At 47.5% G+C, this 21,039-nt stretch overlaps 1 protein-coding gene across 1 annotated transcript in view; it reads right to left on the bottom strand.

Moving 5' to 3' along the window:
• LOC147712900 (glutathione S-transferase Mu 1-like) overlaps positions 1-21,039 on the bottom strand; it is a 123,606-nt gene that overhangs the window by 93,656 nt on the left and 8,911 nt on the right. The window contains exon 2 of the mRNA XM_086923577.1: positions 12,696-12,771. Coding sequence (XP_086779703.1) covers positions 12,696-12,771 — 76 coding nt within the window. The remainder of the gene's footprint in view (positions 1-12,695; positions 12,772-21,039) is intronic.

Here is a 21,039-nt window from a genome sequence, read left to right as displayed (position 1 = left end):
TCCACAGGGGCCATCATCCAGACCTGTTGTCCAGGCTGAAACTCGACCAGAGTGGCATTCTGGTCATAACACCTTTTCATTTCTTCTTGACTGGACTCTAGTTTGCCTCGGCCAGCTCTCGGAACTTCTGAGTCTGGTTTCGAAGAGTCAGAATGTATCGAAACATATGTGGTGGGGGGTCCAGGGACGCCGTCTCCCACCCTTCCTTGACCAGGCTGAGAGGTCCTCGGACGGGGTGCCCGTAGAGCAGCTCAAATGGGCTAAATCCCAGGGACTTCTGGGGAACTTCGCAGTACGCGAACAGGAGGCAGGGGAGGAGGACGTCCCACTTGCGCCTCAGGGACTCCGAGACCCATGATCATCCCCTTGAGGGTGCGGTTGCACCTCTCGACCAGGCCGTTACCTTGGGGGTGGTATGGGATGGTGAACTTGTACGTCACCCCGCACTGTTGCCAGAGAGACTTCATGTACTTCGAGAGGAAGTTCGTTCCTCAGTCGCTCACTACTTCTCGCGGGAATCCCACCCGGGAGCAGATCCCCATGAGGGCCCGCCCCACTACGGGGGCCGTCACCGTTCGGAGGGGAATGGCCTCGGGGTATCGGGTGGCGTGGTCCACCAGGACCAGGATGAACCGGTGTCCTAAGGACGTTCGGGGGTCAAGAGGCCCCACAATATCGATTCCCACCCGTTCAAAGGGGGTACTGACCACGGGGAAGGGTTGGAGGGGAGCCTTGTGCCCCCTCCACTCTTTCCACTGGCCTGACACGTGGGGCAGGATCTGCAGTGGGCATCCACATCAGCTCGCATGTGGGGCCAGTAGAAATGGGTGACCAACCGGTGGTACGTTTTGTCTTGACCCAAGTGTCCCGCCAAGGGCACATCATGGGCCAGGTTCAGTAGAAAGCCGCGGAAACGTAGGGGTACCACCAGCACTCGGGCTGACCCTAATTCAGCGGACTTTTGCTCGCTATATAACAGGCCATTTTCCCAATAGACGTGGTGGGAGCCGGACTGGTCACCAGCGGCGACCTGCTGCCGCGGCCCTACTTGAGGGACAGGAAGTCTGTTCCAGGCAGAACTCCTCTCGGGAGGGCCCCCCCCCCCTCCTGGCGCCACTGGGCTAATTCGGGGAGATCGTCCTTGCTCGGGGCTGGCTCACCAGCTTGGTCCAGGAAACCAGGGTTGCGGCTTTCGCCAGGAAAAAGGTCGAGGCCTTCAGTCTGCCCGCTGCCCTCCGGCTCTTGCAGCCGTAACTGCTCTACGGCTAGTTTCTTTTCCGCCAGCTTTATTTCCCCTTCGATTTTAAGTCGGGCCAGTTCTAGCTCTTGGCTTCGGTTGCGCTCTCAGTCTATCATTTCTTCTATCGACAGACCTCTCTCCGTCCTGGCATTCCGTGGTAGGGAGTCGGATCCCTCTTCTCTCAGGTCGTCCGTTTCGGTCGGCGGCTCCTCCTCCCCCCCATTTCTTTCTGTCGTGGGGATGGGGGCCCCGGCTTCTACCCAGGCCGTCAGGGCTTTCTGGAAGTCGTCTTTGGTACTCAACCCAGTGGTAGCAATGTGGAAATCTTTACAGAATTGTTTTAATTCCTTGTGGGTATAATCTTCCAGGCGGTCTTTCTGAAATGCAGTCTTTTCGCTGGTTCCGGTGAGACTCATGGTTGCTCTTGTTCGGGTGGTGTGTCAGTCGCTTTACTGTACGATTCTTAGACATAGGCTCTTATCCCGTCGCTTGCCACCAATGTTAGAAGGGGCAGTCCCAGAGGCCAGGTTATGTTTACCCAACTCTTCTGTGACCCCGCCTCTCCCACCAATAATGCCGTGCCTCAACGAGAGATCCCCACCGGGGGAGACCTCAAGTAGTGAATCGTACACACGAGGACCACACCACACTTAAAAACAGACACCACACCGTAGGTTTCCGATATCAATTTCTTTATAATCAGGTAAAAGAATTAGCACTCTTATGTACACACAATCGAGGGATCGGCACAGTTTCAGGGAAGGGGTAGCGGGACAGTCTCAGTCTCTCAGGCCAGTACGTAGCGTACCCTGCGCACAGCTCTCAATCCTCAAGCTGGGGGGTTATGGAAGATGGTAGTTGTACTGGAGGTCCTACTCACTTGAGGATGACTCAATTCGTGTTGGTAACGTCGATAGTCCAGCCGGTCTAGAGTACTCCTCGAGCCGCGACGGAGTCAGCAGGGCTCGATCCGGAGGGTAGTTCATGAGGAGCCGCGACCACGTCAGCAAGGCTCAGAATGTTCGTTAGAGATCTTCAGGGTTCATGCTTGGGCCGCGACGAGGTCAGCAGGGCTCCGATGTTCCAGTTCCGAGAATGAGCAGCGTCAGCGTCAGCAGGGCTCAAGAGTTACGAAGTTCAGTTCAGCCGCGATCAGATCAGCAGGGCTTTCTTGTCCAAGATACAACTGCCCGCTAGTTCAGGGGCGGCCTTGATATAGTCCAGGGTCTCTTTGATGTCCGGACCCTCGCAGGCGGAGGTCCGAGGTTTTGGGGGCGGCCCGTTGGGGATGTCCGGCGGTTGGTCCGTTGATCCCTTTGATGATATATTCGGGAATTCCCAGATGCCCAGCAGGTCTGGAGCCAGCACTCGGGGAGGCCAGAGGTGCAATCGAAACTGGCCCCCAGGGGAAGACCAGAGGTGTGACAGAAACCAGTCTATCAGGGGAGGCCAGAGGTGCCATCGAAACTCCCTGTCTTCTATCACTAGGGTAGCCCTCACCCTCCCAACGGGGGCTGGCGCGTCTGGAGCCTAAGCTTCGCTGGGGCTAAGCCCATGGGGTCAGGGATCTCGGGAAGAAAAATTGGCTGCCGGTGGGCCCAGGGGGCCTTATGGGTTTGGGGCGCGTGGGCTGGGAAGGTGGCCGGAGACAGGCCGATGCGGGCCGCAGGCGTTTGGTCGGACATGGGCAGGGCAGCCAGGGGTTTCTAAGTACGGAGCTGGGCTGACGGGGGCTGAGGAACGGGGGGGGGGGGGAGATCACGCCACAAGGCCAGGTCCAACAGGGGGTGGGAGCCGTAAGAAAATGGTCAATGGGGAGGGGGGGGAAATAAGATTTATGCACCGCAGAGTAGAAATTATAGTCCCCGAGAGGGGTGGAGGTGGTGCCAGATATCGCAGAGCCCCCACTCCCTCTTCAGTCAGCCATCAGAGACAGTCAAACATGAAGGCTCCAACATGCCTCAGATTGAAGCATAAAAGAAAATATAAGCAGCCTATGCAGCTTGGGGGGGCGGGGCAGGCGGGAAATACTAAAGCGCTTCTGGAGGGACATGCAGCAGAGGAGTAAAAAGAAATGAAAAACCCCAAAACAGATACAAATCAGTAAAACATGTGGTGACATCAATCCGTCATGGTAAGAAAACTTGTGGGGGGCGTTGGCCATTCAGGGCTTAGGCAATCGAACCAGACACCCCCACACTGAAATGAGAAGGCATAAGAGGAAATGTCTGTACGGCTGGCACACCTCTCCAACTCAGCCAGCCCTGAAGCCCTCCTGCCTGACTCCTCTGCAGTTTCAGGGAGCCTCTAGCAACGGTGCCAGCGTGGAGAGTACCGCCTGCCTTTTTTTTAACTATGGTTGCTTTGTCTGGTTTGGGTCTCCCGGAGGTTCCTTTCTTCTTGTGCCACTAGTGCGGATTGAGGCCTTCGTCGTTCAGAGGGTCGGACCTCCCCTCCGCAGCCACCTCTTCAAGAGCAACAACCCAGAGAGCCTCCCCGAGAGATCCTATTTGCCGCTGCCTGCCCTCGTAGCAGAAGAGGAGGCGAAAAAAGTGCCCCAATGAATAAGGTATTCTTTTCTCTTCGATGCGCCGTGTCAGGAAGGTCTGCAGACAAGTCCTGATACAACAATGGATGGGTCTCCCTTGCCTGCCCATGGTTCGACTCTGGAGTTGAAAACCATGCACACACCCAAGTATGTCTGCAGGAGGGGCATTTCCAGATCTGTGCGAGCCAACTCTATGGACCCAGTCTAGTTGAAGGTCTGTTCCTTCAAGGGGAATGGGGGCGGGGGTGGAGGGGGGAGGGGGAGTGGGACCCCAGCATGTGACGGAACAAGGCCCCGATTTAGTCCGTACCCGTCCTCGCCCAAGTCCTTTCCCTCCTGCTTGGGCCGGCACTCCTCGGATTCAGACATTGTTCAGGTGGCACCGGTTTTCTAGGTCCTCCGCATGGGCCTGAAGCTCAAACATGCTGTTCCTTCAACAGGAGAATCTCATGCTGCATAATCTTTAGCTCCTCATCCCTCACCGGATTCACATTCCTCCAGCGCAGCCACCCTGTCTCCCACTTCCTCAAGATACCGACACACCTCTTTCAAGTCTGCTAAGAGCTGGGTCTTGATCGCTTTTAAGTCCTCCCAGAGGGACGAGAAGGGCAACCCCATGAAAGCTTTTGTGGCTGGTTAGTCAGTATCCTCAGCCCCCACTTGGGGGTCCCCTTCAGACGTGGGGAACTTCCAAGGGCACCCTAGCAGCCGCTGGCTTGGTAAGCATATCTCTCAGTGACTGGTATTTTAGATCGCATGGCAGATATGAGGGTACCCTAATCAGCACGCCTGATCCAGTAGCACCAGGGCCTGCAAAGACCCCCTCTTCCCCCCAACCAGCGCTGAGATGGTCAGTCCCGTAGGTCCCCCCCCCCAATGGACTGGATAGAGTAGCGAAGCAGCCCCCTCGTTCTCCTTTGCTCTCGGCTCAGCATGCCCCCATAGCAACCTCAGGGCTCAGTCACAGGTGGCACTCTCACCCTGCGTCTTCCACACTGCCCTTACTGCCGCCAGCCCTTTTCAACACAGCCGCGGTACACCAAGCGGTCAGCAGGCCCTTACCCCTGGACCAACCACAGGGCATCCTCTGCTGCATACCAAGTCTCCCCACTCTCCGATGCGTCTCCCTTGCACTTGGGATAAGGCAGGATGGCACTAACGGCAGCTGTTTCTCCAAGTCGGAGAGACAAAAAGGTATGCTTCACCCGGTTTCCATCTTGGCCAAGCCCACAGTACCTTTTTAGAAGTTCCACAAGGCTTCTCATCAGGGCTGCTGATGTCTCTACCACACTCCTAGGTCAAAGAAAGTAAAGTAGGACTGTAATGCAGACTCCCTTGCCTTCACTAACTACAGTTCTAGGACTGTAATGAAGAATCTTTTCCTATCTAAGCATCAGTTCATATAGAAACTAAAACAGCAATGTAGAGGGCAATAAAGCTTTTAATATTATCTAGCTTTTGTTAGCTTGTTTAACCCTCCCCCATTGACTTGGCCAGTGCTGCTTTATACTACAGTGCTGTAAAAATATATACCCCTCCACCAAAAAAAAGACTGTTACTATTGCCTCTTTTATGGCACTCAATGTTCTAAAGATGGGAGAACAAGTTTGCACTGCAAATATTTAAAGCCCTGACATGCAGCTTATTTAATCCAGTAGTGAACATTTATCCCAAAAAGTCATCTTGGCGATGACAGTATAGCAGGTATGTGACTGATGGCTTCTGAAATTGTGAGAAGGATAGAAGTGCAACAGGCCATGAAGAGGAGCGATTGGATGGTATTTGAGTTGAAGGAGTGATGACTGGACGTGGTACGGCCATGTTACCGCAGTTCAGATGACAGAACTGCATGGGGAAGTGGATGACAGGGTACTGGAGAGGAGACAGTATAACAATATAGTTGGGAGACAGCAAAACTGTGTGCTCAGAGGAGGTAAGGAAAATTGGAAGACAAAAAGAGGTTACCTACAAGAATGGGAAAACCAAAATAGGAGACTGGCCTGCAATTCGTAATAGAGGCACGAGTGGTACAGAGGGTAGGAGACTGAAAAACATGAGTGGTAGAAAAGGAAGAGAAAGAGGTAATCAGAGAATGAAAACTATGCGATAAAAAAGTGACCATTTGTGGAGGTACAACCAAAATACTTTCCATGTAAAAAAAGAAAAAGAAACCAAACAAGTCTTCAAAGTAGGAGGAGCCATATAATACAACATTAAAAAACCACATTAAAAACAATTTAAAGGTGATTAACTGGGAGGTGCTTGAAGAGCCAAGGTAAGCGACACGGGTGCACGACTGGTTCTGAACTCTTGAATGTATTTGTATTTCAAAGTAACTTCTATCTTTAAATCGTCACTGCAATGCTTCCGTTAGAACAAGCATCCATGCAAAAAACAGCATGTTGTATTAAACATAATTTTATTGTCCAGGTCTTGATGTTTAGCTGATTATGGGCCTGATGTAGGTAATCGTGAAATACGGATTCCTGAATACCGAATTTCACCTATTCGGTATTAAGGAATCAGTATCTCCGATGATGTACGTAAATATGCGTTAAACATTATTGAATCTGTATTAAAAAAAAAAAAAAAAAAAAAACTAAACCCCAATACCGGTTCGTAAATACCGAATCCCTATACCGAATCGGTAAATACCTATTCGGTAATTTAAAAATTCGTAAATTGTTGAATCAGCCAATCCTGTGCACCTCAATTACCTCCCAAACAGGAAGTGGCCGCACCCAGGCAGCTGCACTGAACCTGGAGCAGACTGAGGCAGGTAGCTGAGCAGGGGAGCCAGTAACAACACAGCCTCTCATTGCACCAAACAACTTGCAAAATGGCAAACCAGGAGAGAGAAAAGGAGGGAGCAGAAAGAAAAAGGAAATTGAAGTTCAGCGAGAGGGAGCTGGAGGTCCTGATTGAAGATGTGAGCAAGGACCATGATAAGTTGTTTGGCAAGTAGTCCCTGCTGCAAGTGCCAGAATCTCAGAAGAGACAGATCTGAACTGCTATTCAGAGCAAGATAAATGCCATCGGGGTCATCCAGCGCTCCATAGAGGACATAAAGAAATGATGGTATGACCCGAGTAAGACTGCGAAGGCAAGGATGGCGGAGAGGCAGGCCAGCAAAACTGGTGGAGGGAGGAGTAGAGCACCTGCACCAACAGCCCTGGAGCTCGTGGTTGAGTCCACACTCCAGCCAGAGAGTGCGAGTGGCATCGGCGACGCAGACAGCTCTGCCAGTGCTGCCAGCAAACAAGGTAAGGTGCATGCCCAGCATGCTGCGCACCCCCCAATCCTCAGGGAAGCATAGGACTCCCACTCCAGTCCATGTTTTACTCATGACCTGTAATGCATTATGGGAGATGTAGTCAGTAGTAACATGTCCAGAACAGCTAGTCTAGCAAACCCAAAGGCATGTGACAGCAATTTGCAAGCAGAGGACAGTCAGTATGATTGGCAGGCATAATGTTTATTGCAATGCAAATGCTGCCAGATAAATGAGCATATCTACATTCTGTCTTCACAGGCGGGACTTCTCGCAGTGCAGCAAAGAGGAGCAGAGGGAAGGCACCCAGGCCAGAGGGGAGTCAGCGGGAGGAGAAGCAGTCGCCTGCAGGGCACACAACCCCACCACCATCACCACAGGTCCAGACAATGCCGCCATCACCACCATCACCACTGCCACAATCAACCCCACCACCACAGTCATGCAGGAGGCATGCCGTTGCCACCCTCCGGCAGATGGAGGTATCCGAGGAGGACAGCACAGGGGGCCAACAGTCGACAGCGGCTGAGGACAGCAACTGGGAAAGATCAGAGTCCCCATCAGAGCGTGCCCACACATCCTCCAGACGCCACAGGACAAGGGCAGTCAGTCCTCCAATGCAGGGCGAAGGTGACAGTGTGTTCGCTGGGCTGGAAGGCAACATGCTGAAGGTCCAGCGCCTGCAAGGGAGAGCAATTAGTTCAGTCCAATGGGAGATGGTGCACACATGAATGCGCACATGCATCGCATTGAGAAGGGCATCAGTGCCATCAACACCACCATGTCCGAGGGCATGAGTGACATGGCGATTAACTGTGCGGCAGCTCTGCAGCAAGTTGGAGGAGGACCGCCTGTCTAGGCGCAGGGAGAGGCAGAGACTGGATGCATATACGAAGGCAGTGAACCACCTGTCCACTGCAACCTCCCTCATGTGCAGACACTCAATACCCATGCAGGAGGAAATGGCACACTGTAGTCGGGATTTGGCTAGGGGGATGGTCACAATGACCTCAGCACTTGCACTACTGCAAACAGAAGGTGGCCACCACAGATGGGGAGGGGCGGGGGGGGTTGGGGGTGAGGAGGCTACTAGCCGTAGTAGCATTACGCCCTCTCCCACAGACACCAGGAGGCGCAGCAAACGCCATCGTGCTGGCCAGGAACATACTGGCAGTGCAGACAATGAGGCTAAGGAACGTGGCAGTGCAGCGCGTTGGCACAAGAAATAGAGCCAGCCATGGTTGTACATTAATGGTGATGTAACCCATTGGTGTAAATAGAGTACTACAGATCTTGGTGGCGTGCACAGGTCATTAAACACCATCATTCAAATACAGTAACTGGCTATGTCTCATTCCTCACTCAGAAATAGTTGCGTGTTATCTCAGCCAGTCTGTGTCTCCCATCCGGTGCTGCTGCCACACCAGCTGCGCAGGGCTCTGGCTGTGGATGGTTCTCACCCTCGTCCTCAGAGTCAGTTAGTTCTACTGCTGTTCCTTTCTTTGTGGCATGGTTACGCAGCATTGCACATGTTGCTATTATTTTGCAGCTGATGGGGCTGTAATGACGCGCACCTCCACTTTTGTGGAGGCAACGGAACCTGCTTTTTAGTAGACCAAAGGTGCGCTCCACAACGTTGCGCGTGCTTTTGTGCCACATTGTATCTCCTCTCCCTTGGGGTGGATAGGTTGAGGTATGGAGTCAGTATGAATGACCGGACAGCATATGCGCGGTCACCTAACTGGGAAAGAAAGTGCCATTAATTTGTGTCACCAATACGTTCATCCAAGATATACATCAAGGTGTGTCACATTGATTTACCTAGAAGGTATCCTTATCCAAGTTCAGCAGCAGCCAGACGTGTATATACCCCACTGTTCCTGAATATGTAGGATTCATGGGTTCTCCCTGGAAATTTGGCCACAATGTCAGTAATGATGAAGTCTGCATCACATAGCACCTGCACGTTGATGGAGTGAGTGGATTTGTGGTTGCGATATATGTATTCAGTATCTGCAGGTGGGCAGATTGGTATGTGGGTCCCATTGATGCAGCCTATTACATGTGAGAAGTGTGCCTTTTGGTAGAAATCCAGCTTTGTCTTCTGCAGTTCCGCCTGTGTGCTGGGGAAGCGTATGTAGTGATTTTCTGCATCATGGCGTCCCGAAAGGAGTTGAAGAACCGGGACAGGCAGCTCTGTGACACACCACCTGCCACAGCTATCACACCCTGGTAACTTCCGGATGCCAGGAGGTGCAGGCAACAGAGTACCTGTACATGGGTGGGTATTGCATGCGCTCTTGGTGTATGATGCTCCAGGTCCCGTATCACGTCAAGGATGGTTTATGGGTATAGCCTGTACAGGTCATGTATTTCTGGCTCAGTTATTTGGAACAGTGTGACACGCAGTCTGTACACACGCTCTTCCGGTCTCCAAAACCTCACTCCTGCGGCTTGCAAACCTAGCCGCCTTGCTATGACGTAGAGGGCCGCAATGGTGTTCACACTGTTGCGTTTTGGGGCTGTTTTTATGCACTGCACCTGCTCTGGGTAAGTGGTAATTACCGATTCTTAAATACCGATTTGAGAAACTCAGTATTACCGAATTTTGGTACATCGCATTACCCTATTTCTAACAATTCCTTATTTACCGATTCGGTATTTTGGGCTTTTGGTGTAGATGGATCGGTAAATAAGGAATCGGTAACGGTTTCACTTTAATTTACTGAATCGTTATTACCGATGGCATTCGGTAATACCTACATCACCCAGGGCTAAATACCGGTCGGTAACGCTGAAATTTATCGAATTTCGGCTTTACAGACCAGTATTTAGCCACCTACATCTGGCCCTAAATTGTTAACCGACCTCAAATCTATAGTATTGTGAGACTGATAGGGATTGCAGTAGTGGCTGCTTTCATGGCAGAGTAGCGAGGAAGGGGTGAGAGTTGGGGTATGGAAGACAAAGAAAAAAAAGAATTCACCATTTCCTCACCGATCTTCTCCTTCTTGCGCAGGCTCCCCCGACTCCTCAAGCCAATCCAAGTGCTTCTCTCATGCATAACAGAAGAGCTGGACATCCCAAGTGGAATGGTTTTCTGCTCCAAAGGGGGCTGGGAGTCTACACCTGCTATTCTCTCCACCCGGCAGAGCTGCTCTGGTTGGGGAGAGGTCAGTGTGCATGACTGTTTAATGAAGGGACGGTTAATACGCTTGTAGTCAGGCATTTTGCTGCGTGCTCAGGGACCTTGACTTTGCAGTGACAGATCAGTTTTAGTGTGTACTGTTCCAACTCGTTCGGTTACATCAAACAAGAGCTAGAATTCACAAAATGCGCAGAGGTGTTAAATGAAACCTTGGAGAGCAGCGAAGATTCCTGGCAACAGTTATTTGGTAACCTCACATCCATAATTAGTTACAACTCTATTATGTGCACCTTGCACCCTACATCTCCATCAGCCTTGTCTACACAATACCCCCATTCTCTTACAATACCGTTCTATTCCTCTTGTCCCAACTGCATGCTTTCTGGAACTCATGTACACCCACTTCCAACTCTCCTTGTAGCTAGACAGAATATCCCTCATAACACCACTCGCTTATCATCCTCTCCAGTGTCAATGCCTGCAAATCTGCCTGATGGAACACAAATGAGTTAAACTAACTTGCTATAGCAATCACACAAACAAAAGTAACAAATCCCTCTCCCCACTTACGCACCATCAGCCACTCTATCCCCATGTGCTGGACTTCTGCCACTGACACCATGCAATGACACTCAGTAATTCATACTTCTCACACAACCATTCAATCAAGGCACACCTGGATGTTTAAAAAACTGTTCACTCCAGCAATAATTTTTTTTTTTATATAAACCCACCACATAACACTTTTGCAGCACCACCTAAAAACCATCCACTACACCTTCCACTGCTTACACCACTTGCCGCTTTTGTTGTCGGTCTGCGGCAGCCACTGACACCCATCAATAGATACTACTTACTGCTCTCCAATATCACTCCTCCACTCTCAGCAGGACCAAACCACTACCCCGAGGGACACATTTTTAATCACACCATTCATCACTACTCTATATTACACCAACTCCCCCTATAACAGCAGCAATGAACCTTACTTGAGCAAGTCACTTACTCACAAGCCTTTTAACTCCCTCATTACTCGGAGATACCACTTATTACATACACTTCTCAGCTCCTAGTAACATCAACATTTGCTTACTATTCAGCACTCTAAATGCAACTGACGTGCCAAACCACCTACAGCCACTCTTCACGCACAGCATCTTGCAGCACAACTCAGCAGTGTCACTTATCAACGCAGTCACATCTGCAGACACTTTACACCAACTTCTCAAGTCATTCACTTGCCATCAGCATTTTAAAACACCCCTCATCTCTCCCAATACAACTCCATCCCACACCGCCACCGGTCGCCTGCAACCCACTCACCACATCACTTCCCCCATCGAGCTACGCAGATCCCAGCTCAGCGACCACATGCATATAACACAACTCACACACCTAAAACACTTGAATAATTGCCTTGCAACAGTCGTCAGAATAGTTGGGGTGCTTCTGATGATACCTTAACGGGAGTAGAATTGATGAAATCGCTGTGGGTGGACTTTGAACACATTGGGTTTGGGGAAGCAGGAGGTATATGCAGCTTGTGTGTATTTGGGGTCAGCAGGGTTATTGGAATGTAGGAGGGAGGTTGTTTAAAGGGGTTGAGGGGTATGTTAACGGGCATCAGTTGCATAAGTCAAACAAGCATGGACCAGATTGGCGTGTAGTGCAATTAAGGCTCCGCGGGTGCTCAACTGGAGGCCCCTCAAGTGTCCAACTAACACTTGCTGATGGTTGAATATTAGCAACCTAACCTGCACGTGGATATCTCTAATGCACATTTAATGACAAGTGAACTTTGCAGGTGTGATGCTCGGTTAATACTAAACTGATTAGCCCGATTTAATATTCATGTTCAGTGTAATTTGCATGTGAAAATGTCTACCACTGGTCATTAAGGATCAGATTCACGAAAGATAGACAGTTGATGGTTTAATGATGAGCTCTATTTTTTTGGTGGGGGGGGTGGGGGGGGGGGTTGTCAGCTTCCTGCTGGGATTTTGGAAAGTTCAATGGGTGGCACAGAGAGCTCCCCATGTCAACACTTGCAGTGCAGCAAGCTGGGTTCTAGTGTCAAGTTATCAGAATGGTCAGCAGCGAAGCATTGGCAAGATTCTGTTTGTAAGGACTTTGATGAGTAATGCGGAAGGAATGCCTCGGTTACCTGTCTGTAACCCTTCAAACTGCCTCGTGCCCACCCAAGCTGGTCCTCCCAGGGAGTGATCGCAAACTGAGAACGTCACTTATGTAGCACACCCAACAGAGGATCAGGGTTGGCATTATGAATAAATGCCAACTCCGGCTTCAGGGGTTAGACATGGGGGCACTTCAGTTTGTAAGGACTGACTAGAAAGAGTAGGACTCTCAGTAATGAAGACTATCCAAAAGTAATCCAAGGTGCACCAGGGTGGCAGAGTTGACCACCATCAACAATCTTATTCCTTTGCCCGCTGAAATCTCCGCCATGCCACCACCAATCCTTTGTTACCTGGTCCAGGGACATACTGCTTGTCTTCATACGCAGTCCCGGTGTACTCCAAGAGCAGCCTGCTGCAGTGCGCCAGCTGTAACGGAATAAAGCACAACATTAGACAACGTAGGTAAGTGGCATGGGGCATCCATCCAGCACAACATTAGACAACGTAGGTAAGTGGCATGGGGCATCCATCCATGACAGTGCCAGATCTGATCTTTCTACATGCACAAAGGGGCAAAGTGAGGGCATTCCATCCCTTTCAATGGAAAGAGGCCCCAGCTACAAGAGGACTCCTGCTCATTACCCCAGAAGAGGTTAGAGCACTTTACCCTAAGTGGCTGGGCATTCTTGCACGCCTCGAGATACTTATTGGTTATATATTTACAACAAACAGGCACATTACTAGATAAAACATTGGTTAGACTGAAGGACATTAAATCAGGTGGAGAACATTAGGATGCATTTGACCATCAGTGGAGAGTTATGACATTGAAATGCATCAATAGCAGGTAGAATATGGGTCAAGCTTTAAGGGAAGGGCCCCCACCTACTTGCCACAGTGCGGTTACTTCACATCTTTAGAGCAAACCCAGAAAAGGAGCTGTAAAGTTTAGCATTGTTTAGAGCCAAGAAGTTCATTTGTCTGCATTATCCAGATACACAAGTCTCATCCTCAGGTAGTGGGTCTGGTTTAGATTTCCTGCGTTCTATTTACAGCAATATAACTGAACTGGGTACAGCAGGATTGAAGAGTCAGCCATGTCAGTTTGATAAGCGCTGGTGTTATTTGTTCGCATCTCCGTCTGTAGTCGAACTGGCCTCTCATATGGCAATCAAGCAGTGACCAATGGGCTGGTCTGAGAGGTTGGTGTGAGGGCTGTTTTTTTGGCCTGTTTTATGGTCTGCCATGACGGTTTTTACAGTTTAATTCGAGTATCTTTAAAAAAAAAAAAAAAAAACCACAAAAAAAAACCACAAAAAAAAAAATCACATTGTCTGCAGCAAGCTAAAATCCATGCACTCTTCCATACCATGCAAAACACTTAGGCAGCGTGTCTTAACAAGGTTAAAACTGCCCTAATTTGTAAACATGGGCCACTTTGTAAGCCATCTAATTCACTAATGTGCAGTGGTGGCCCGTGCAGGTAAGCGCAGGGGTGGTTAGTGGCAAACGCCGGAATAGTGAAAATAAAACCTTTATTCTGCGATGCAAGTGGTTTTATTTATATTTCACTAGTCTGTCATTTGTCAATTCCATCCCCTGCGGTTACCTGCACAAGCCACCACTGCTAATGTGGGGCACTTTTATTTCAGTGCCCGGGCTTATTTAGTGGCAAAGCAATGGGGTGGAGGGGGTAATCTTACCTGCAGCCATGCGGGGGCAAAAGCAGAAATCGAACACCATCACACACCACTCCCCCACTCTTAAGGCCACCACGGGCAGCAAAAGGCCTAACTACCCCACTGGGCTTAATTACGGTCCCTGGCCCTCCCTTCCCCCTGTCTGTGAAGGGCAGCATTGACAGCAGGGGATCTGGTAGCAAGGAGTGTGGCTGCTCTTCTAGCGATGGAACTAGAGCTGGGGCCGCCTGTGGTAGGCTTTATACAGATATGACATTCATGGTGAACGTCAGTGGTTTCTAACTGGTGGAATGATAATTTACTTAAAAGAACCAATACACACACTACTTTGGTGTGAAAATAGGGGGGCGAGAGGTGGATAGGGGAGGCAGAGCCGAAATATGCACAATGGGAACCATACTATTGGCCTGATCTATTACCCTCAACTAAAATATCCTACCACCCTGAGTAGGAAGGTATTGAACATTAGATCAGGCTAAATCAGTCGAGTATTAACAGAGCATCACATCTGCAAAGTTCACTTGCCATTAAATGTGCATTAGAAATATCCACATGCAGATTAGGTAGCTAATGTTCAACCATCAGCAAGCGTTAGTTGTTGATGGCTGCCATTTTGAGTCATGCTCGAAATTAATTCCCTCTCTGCAAGAAGCAGGCTTGGTAATTTTAGTTTCCTTCAAGGTTGGGCATTGCTGTACTAATGAATACACTTTTCTTACTAGCGCATACCTTTCCCACTAGATAGAGGCCGGCTCCCACTAGTCAAGCAATGGGCACAGACAGAATGACCTTGGCATAGAGATAGTGTGTGACCAGTCCCAGGATCGAAACTTATCCTTCTGTACCTCCTTTGTGTAGCTGCCTCCATCTGGGAATTTGCAGTCTGGGCGTGCCGTCCTTGGTTCTGAATCGTACATAATGTATCACCAGGTTTTCTGATCTCATAATTTTTTTAATTATAAACTATTGAATTATAAGAAGAATTGCAGAACGCCCAGTAATTGGAGTAGAGCAGAAAGAAGCATTTTAATTCAATTGGGCAAAAGACAGGAACTAACCTTTCAGAAAGCTGATAAGGGAGGCACCCTTGCTCTCATGGACACAGAATTTTATAACACCAAGGTCAATCTTCATGTGGAAGATAATAGTATCTACATGCAGTGAGAACAAGATCCCCCAATGGAGATACTGAGACTCCAACAGTTGATAAATCATGCATTGGACATGGACTGGATCACAGAAAACACGGCCAAATTTTTCATGACGAAGTTTCCAAGAAGACCTAAATAATATAGGTTGCCAAAAGTTCATAAATGTTTGGAAGATCCGCCATTCCGACCAAACGTTTCGGGATGTGGCTCACTTTTCAAACCAGCAGGCAAGATCATAGACTACTGTCTACAACCACTCATTCAACAATGGCACATATGCATCCAGGACACAGCTGATTTCATCCTCAAATTGGAGGAGATCTTATCCACTGATGAAGAATACATATTATGCACTATTGATGTAGTGTCATTGTACACATCGATTGCCCATTCAGAAGGACTGAAAGCACAAGAATGGATGCTGTTGCAACACCCATAAGTGGAAATTAACCATGATTTTTACTTGAACTTACCCACTTTTGTTTACATCACAGCTACTTTGAATGGAACATCGATGGGCTTCGCAGGGGCTCCTGCTTACGCCAATACGTATATGGATAAATATGAGGAACACATTTTTTAGAACCAAGATTGGACTGAAGATCTTAATTTTTATTGCAGATACATTGATGCCATTTTCATAGTCTGGTCAGGCACAGAAACCCAACTGATTCAAAATATTAACATTCTGAATACCAAAACCAGAGGATACAGTTTACTTACTCATGGAGCAGTCAGAAGATAGCGTTTCTGGACGTTTGGGTTGAGATTACTAATCACAAAGTTGCATCAAAAACCCACATATCAAAAATAGCTTGTTACACTTACGCAGTTTTCATCCAACAAAGTCTATTAAACAATTTGCCATAATCTCAATTTGAGTCAGGGCCTGAGCTGGTGGCCCGGGATAGGGGTCGAACCAACAGAGTGGGGCTAGTAGGGGGTCGCCGTGTTCTGGATGGGGAGAGCCGGGGGGGGGGGGGTCGCCAGGAGTGGCGGCTCTCGTGAAGGTTGGAGAGGGGTAGGTTCAGGCCGGAGGACAGGGGTCGATGTCGTCCAGGGCCCGCCATGTGGAAGGAGGGGGACCACGCCATGAGGCCTGGTCCAACAAGGAGGAGCATCATTAATAAGAGATGGGAACTTCTTCAGTCGGAAACAGATTTCCAGAACATCTATTCGAATGACCACTTTTTGCTTAAACCCAGTCGAAGAAAATCAAGGAATTGTTAAGTAGTGGGGAAAGTATTTCAGGAAAGCGTTGGCATGCGAAGATGTGCACATTTCATACATTGCCATAATGCTATTCAGGGCAATATCATTTCCCACCCACATACTGGAGAAAAGATCAAATTGTACCACAAGGGAGACTGCAATACAAGCAGAGTGATTTATGCAATAAAGTGTCCATGTGGTTTACTCTACGTGGGCAAAACTGAAAGAAAAGTGAAAATACGAATGTCTGAACACAAAAGTAGAATTCGTAACAATGTGACCACTTCTGCATTAGCTACAAACTGGTCAGAAAAACACCACACAATAGCGCAAATAAGATTTCAGATCATTGAGTTAGTGCGAGAGAAGATTGATTTAGACATTAACAAAAGATTACTCCAAAGGAAGACATTCTGGATAATACGATTGGGCACAATGACCACATGTGGTCTCAGTTACCGAATGGAAAGGAGTTGCTTCTTATAATTTGAACATGTATAGATTCAGAGTGTAACAATCTTTTGCACATTTATTTTTTGTTTCTGACTGGACCTTTTCTCTGAATTTTTTCTAATTTTATTATGTCATATCACTTTTAGGTTTGTGTTTGTTACATTATGATTCAATGATTATGTAATTTGGGTTGTTAGAACACAAGACGTTGCATTTGTTGTTGCTAATATTTTTCAAACTCACTTTTATATAAAAGAGGGCGTGCTCACTGGTTAGATATTGCTTAACCACTTGGATGCTAATGACAAGGTGAACTCGTCATGATGCACACTGGTGCTGTGCTCATGACAAGGTCAACTCGTCATGTATAATGGGATTTTCATAAAATCAGCACAGGACGGGAAAAGCCTAGCATCCAAGGTGTTTTAATTAACTATAGCATTCACTTTGTGGTTTTGAGTACTAGGGGGCAGTAGATGTACTGGGGATTGCTGGATTCTAGATAGATAACGGTTGTATGTTCTTACTTCGCATTCCGTTGCAACGCATGCCCTTACCACGCATGCGTTACGACGGAATGGTATTTCTACGCATTTGCTTTTCCTCAAATTCTTCCGTTGTGACGTCATACATAGGAAGTGGAAGTTTTTTTCCGTTTTCTCTTAAACGACGTTGATTGCCTGCATATCCCGACGTGACTTCTGGTGAGTTTTATTTATGGGGGGGGGGGGGGTAAGGGGGGGGAGGTAACCCCCCAAAAAAGCCTCCTTTTTTTCTTTTAACCTTTACCACATATGCCTTTACTACATACCTCGTAGTAAAGGTATGCGTGGTAAAGGCTTTCGTGGTTACCACGCATGCGTTGTACTGCATGCGTGGTTAAGGTATTCGTGGAAACGGTCGCGTAGTAGTGGCCGTTTCCCGACTCGGCTAAGTACGGATGCGAAAATGCTAGAAGCGTGCGGTTTTTCTTGACCTCGGTAAGCACGGGATTTGATTTGGAATGTGGGCTTGGGATAAATATTGAGCCTTAGTTTACTAACTGATAGCTCTTTAATCGCAAGATTTTTCCGGCCGTTTAGTTTATGGCTTCAGTATTTACGATATGAACATTCACTTGGCATTACACGAACGAAGAGACAACAGCAGCATTCGATTTTCTATCTTGGTAAGCACGTGATTCGTTCTGGACGTGGGGTTAAGTTTAGGACAAATGGTCATGCTTTGCAGCTTGTTGAGGCAGTTTTTAAATTGCAGGGTTCTTCCCGACAGAATTTTGAAATCCAGTTTGAGCATAATGAAGTGAATAATTCACTGCCCATTCTTCACGGTAGGTTAAGGAATCGTTTGTGTTCCTATTGACTGTATAGGTGCCATTGTTGAGTATAGTAAACAGAATTTGTGTTTCTTGGCTTAAATTAATAGGCTGTGCGACTTTGGATTCTTAAGCAATTGTAAATACTATGAAATGGATTTAATCATAGAATACCATGTATAATGTTTACGGAGGTTGACTGGTTGTTCCCTGTTTAGGACTTCGGTTAATTGTCTTCTTAGTTACACACCCAGAAGGGCGATATTGTTTACCATTTGGAATAAGTAGCACATTCAGAGATTGCACAATGGGGTGTTTTTCAATGGTGGTGGATTTTACTTATCGTTTTCTAAATTTTTCTTACTGTTGAATACGCTCTCAACAAAAGGTTAATTACTGAAGAAACATCTTGCAATTGATTTGTTAATCTTCTAATTGAATAGTTTTGGGTCACAACGGTATCACTAAAAATGTTTTTTTGAGATGCATACATGAGTTCCCTAAATATGTTGTTCATTACGCAACTTGATATTGTCATATAGAATTAGAATATACTTATGGATCCTTTTAAATGTGCTGATCTATCTACTTGTTCATATTTTGATTTTTTTGTGTTTTCCCTGACAAAGGGACTATGTCAATGTCCCGAAATGCATTGGGCCATCAACATCTACATTGATTAAAGAAAGTCATCATATTTGTGTTTCTTAATCCAAATTATGTATTGTATTTATGACTGTTTCATCCATGTTAAAAAAATATTCTCTTGAAATTGAATATTTAAAAAACATTACATTGAAAAGAATGGAATCTGTGGTTTAAACTTGGTTTAGTTTCTTTTGAACAATTTCTAAATCAACATTAGTAGTGGGTACCTGAGTCTAGCAGGCAGTACAGCAAGCTAGCCCTCTTTTTTAGTTACTTTTGGTTTGGAGTTTTTAGGTACACTCTGTCAGGCACCGCACACATATAAATAATAGATAAAAACTAGGACTGACACAGCTTTAACCTGGAGTGCTCAGATCTGATCCCATGATCAGTGTGGCACTCCGAGCTTCATCTTTAAGTATGGCGGCCACGCCTTTCTATTTGCTGCACTGCATGGTTTGCCCACCTCTATTTTTAATTTTAAAGAGACTAACATTTTCATACAGTGTTTTGCATGATTTACAAGGCTATATATATTTTCTTGGCTCGCCTGGTGCAAGAAACGCTCTTAAAGCCAGAGATAAGCTATGGCTGGTTTAGTAAACCAAGCCTCGAAAAATCTACTCCCCCACTCACAATTGAGAGTAAAATGTTATCAGGTTGAGCTATTTTTAGCATCTACTTTTCCAATCTGGCAAGTAAACTCAGGCTCAAATGAAAAGGTGTTCTGTTGATTTAGAAAGCGAATGAGCAATAAAGATGCCATTAAATCAGGTTCTTCACACATTTGCTGCCTGTTTAAGAAATGATCAAAGGTCAGTTTGTCTTTTAACCCTTTCCATGCTCAGGACAGCCGGGAGCCGTCCTGAGACACAGTGGACGTGTGCTCAGGACGGTTCCTGGTCGTCCTAGCACCCACCCACGAGGAAAGAGCTGGCACTACCCCATGGGCAGCCCACCATGCTGCCCGCACCGGGGAGGACAGCGGAAGCCCTTCCGTTGCCCCCCGCCACGTAATCTAAGCAAGTCGGCAACATCATTAGATGAAACTGGACGCGATGGAAGCCATTTGCTTCCAGCGTGTCCATGAGGAGACGGTGAGTTTCTCCTCTGGGGGAGGGAGGGGGAGGAATTTTGTGATCTAAGAGGCATTGCGGGAAAGGAAAGCGTTTTCCTTTCCTCCACTGTCTCTTTGGGCATTCCTGCTCACTAGACACTAGGGATTTTGATTTATTTTTTAAATGTACAATGTATGCGGGGAGCAGCTACTTGGGCATGGGTCGCTCCCCTTTGGCAGTTATCAGCCCCCCTGGGAGGGGTGAAGATCGGGTCAAATTAATTTTAGATGACCCACTGGGCCACAAGGGATTTTTGTTTTTTTTAATGCATGCAGGGAGCGGCCCCTTGGGCAAGTGTCGCTCCCCTTTGGGGGGCATATGGGGTTTGTGGTTTAAGCAGTGGTTGATCTGCAGTTTTGCAGAGTTGCACTTAATTGGTAAGAAAAAAAAATGTTGCGTTTACTCCAAATGAGTATCATCAGGCATGAGTGAATTTTTTGTAAGTGGTGCAATAACAGCAGCATATTTAGTTTGTGTTTTTGAGCGTGAAATTCTTTGCAATGTCTTTTGCGTTCTTAGGTGTAATTTTCTTTTTTAGTGGGATATGGTTGGTCCTTGCAGAGTAGGTGGTGAGTCTATCTGCTTCTGACAAGTGAGTGGTATAGTTTTGGAGTATATAGGTCTTTGTGATAAAGCCACATTTTGTTTGTTAGTTATTCTACAAAGCGTTTGTTGTTGACTTGTTTGACAAATTACTTTTATTAGTAAGGATTATGGCTAGCCGCAGAATTACTGCTCAGGAGTGGGTTGGTATGCTTTTTGAATCTTCCTCTGACCGTGATTAGGAGACTGACAGTGAGTGAGGGAGAGGAGGAAGTGCAAGATTCTGGCAGTGAGTTTTGTGCCCACAATCTTATGAAGTGACTGAGGATGAAGTGCCTGTTTTAAAGGAGGACACAGATGTGTCAATGGTGCAGGAGAGACATCTGGACTGCAGGCTGGGGCTGCAAGGCTTCCCAAGGCTTCCCATTGAAACTGCTGGATTCTGGGTTGATCCAAACATGGTGCAGCCGGTGTTGACTGCCTTTAGTGGTGATGCAGGGCGTAGAGCGAATTTGTTTTGCTTATACAGTTGTTTATGGAGGATGTATTTTTGG

This window comes from Lissotriton vulgaris, chromosome 5 (genome assembly GCF_964263255.1).
Source record: "Lissotriton vulgaris chromosome 5, aLisVul1.2, whole genome shotgun sequence".
Classification (NCBI taxonomy): domain Eukaryota; kingdom Metazoa; phylum Chordata; class Amphibia; order Caudata; family Salamandridae; genus Lissotriton; species Lissotriton vulgaris.
This window is presented reverse-complemented; position numbering and strand designations above follow the sequence as displayed.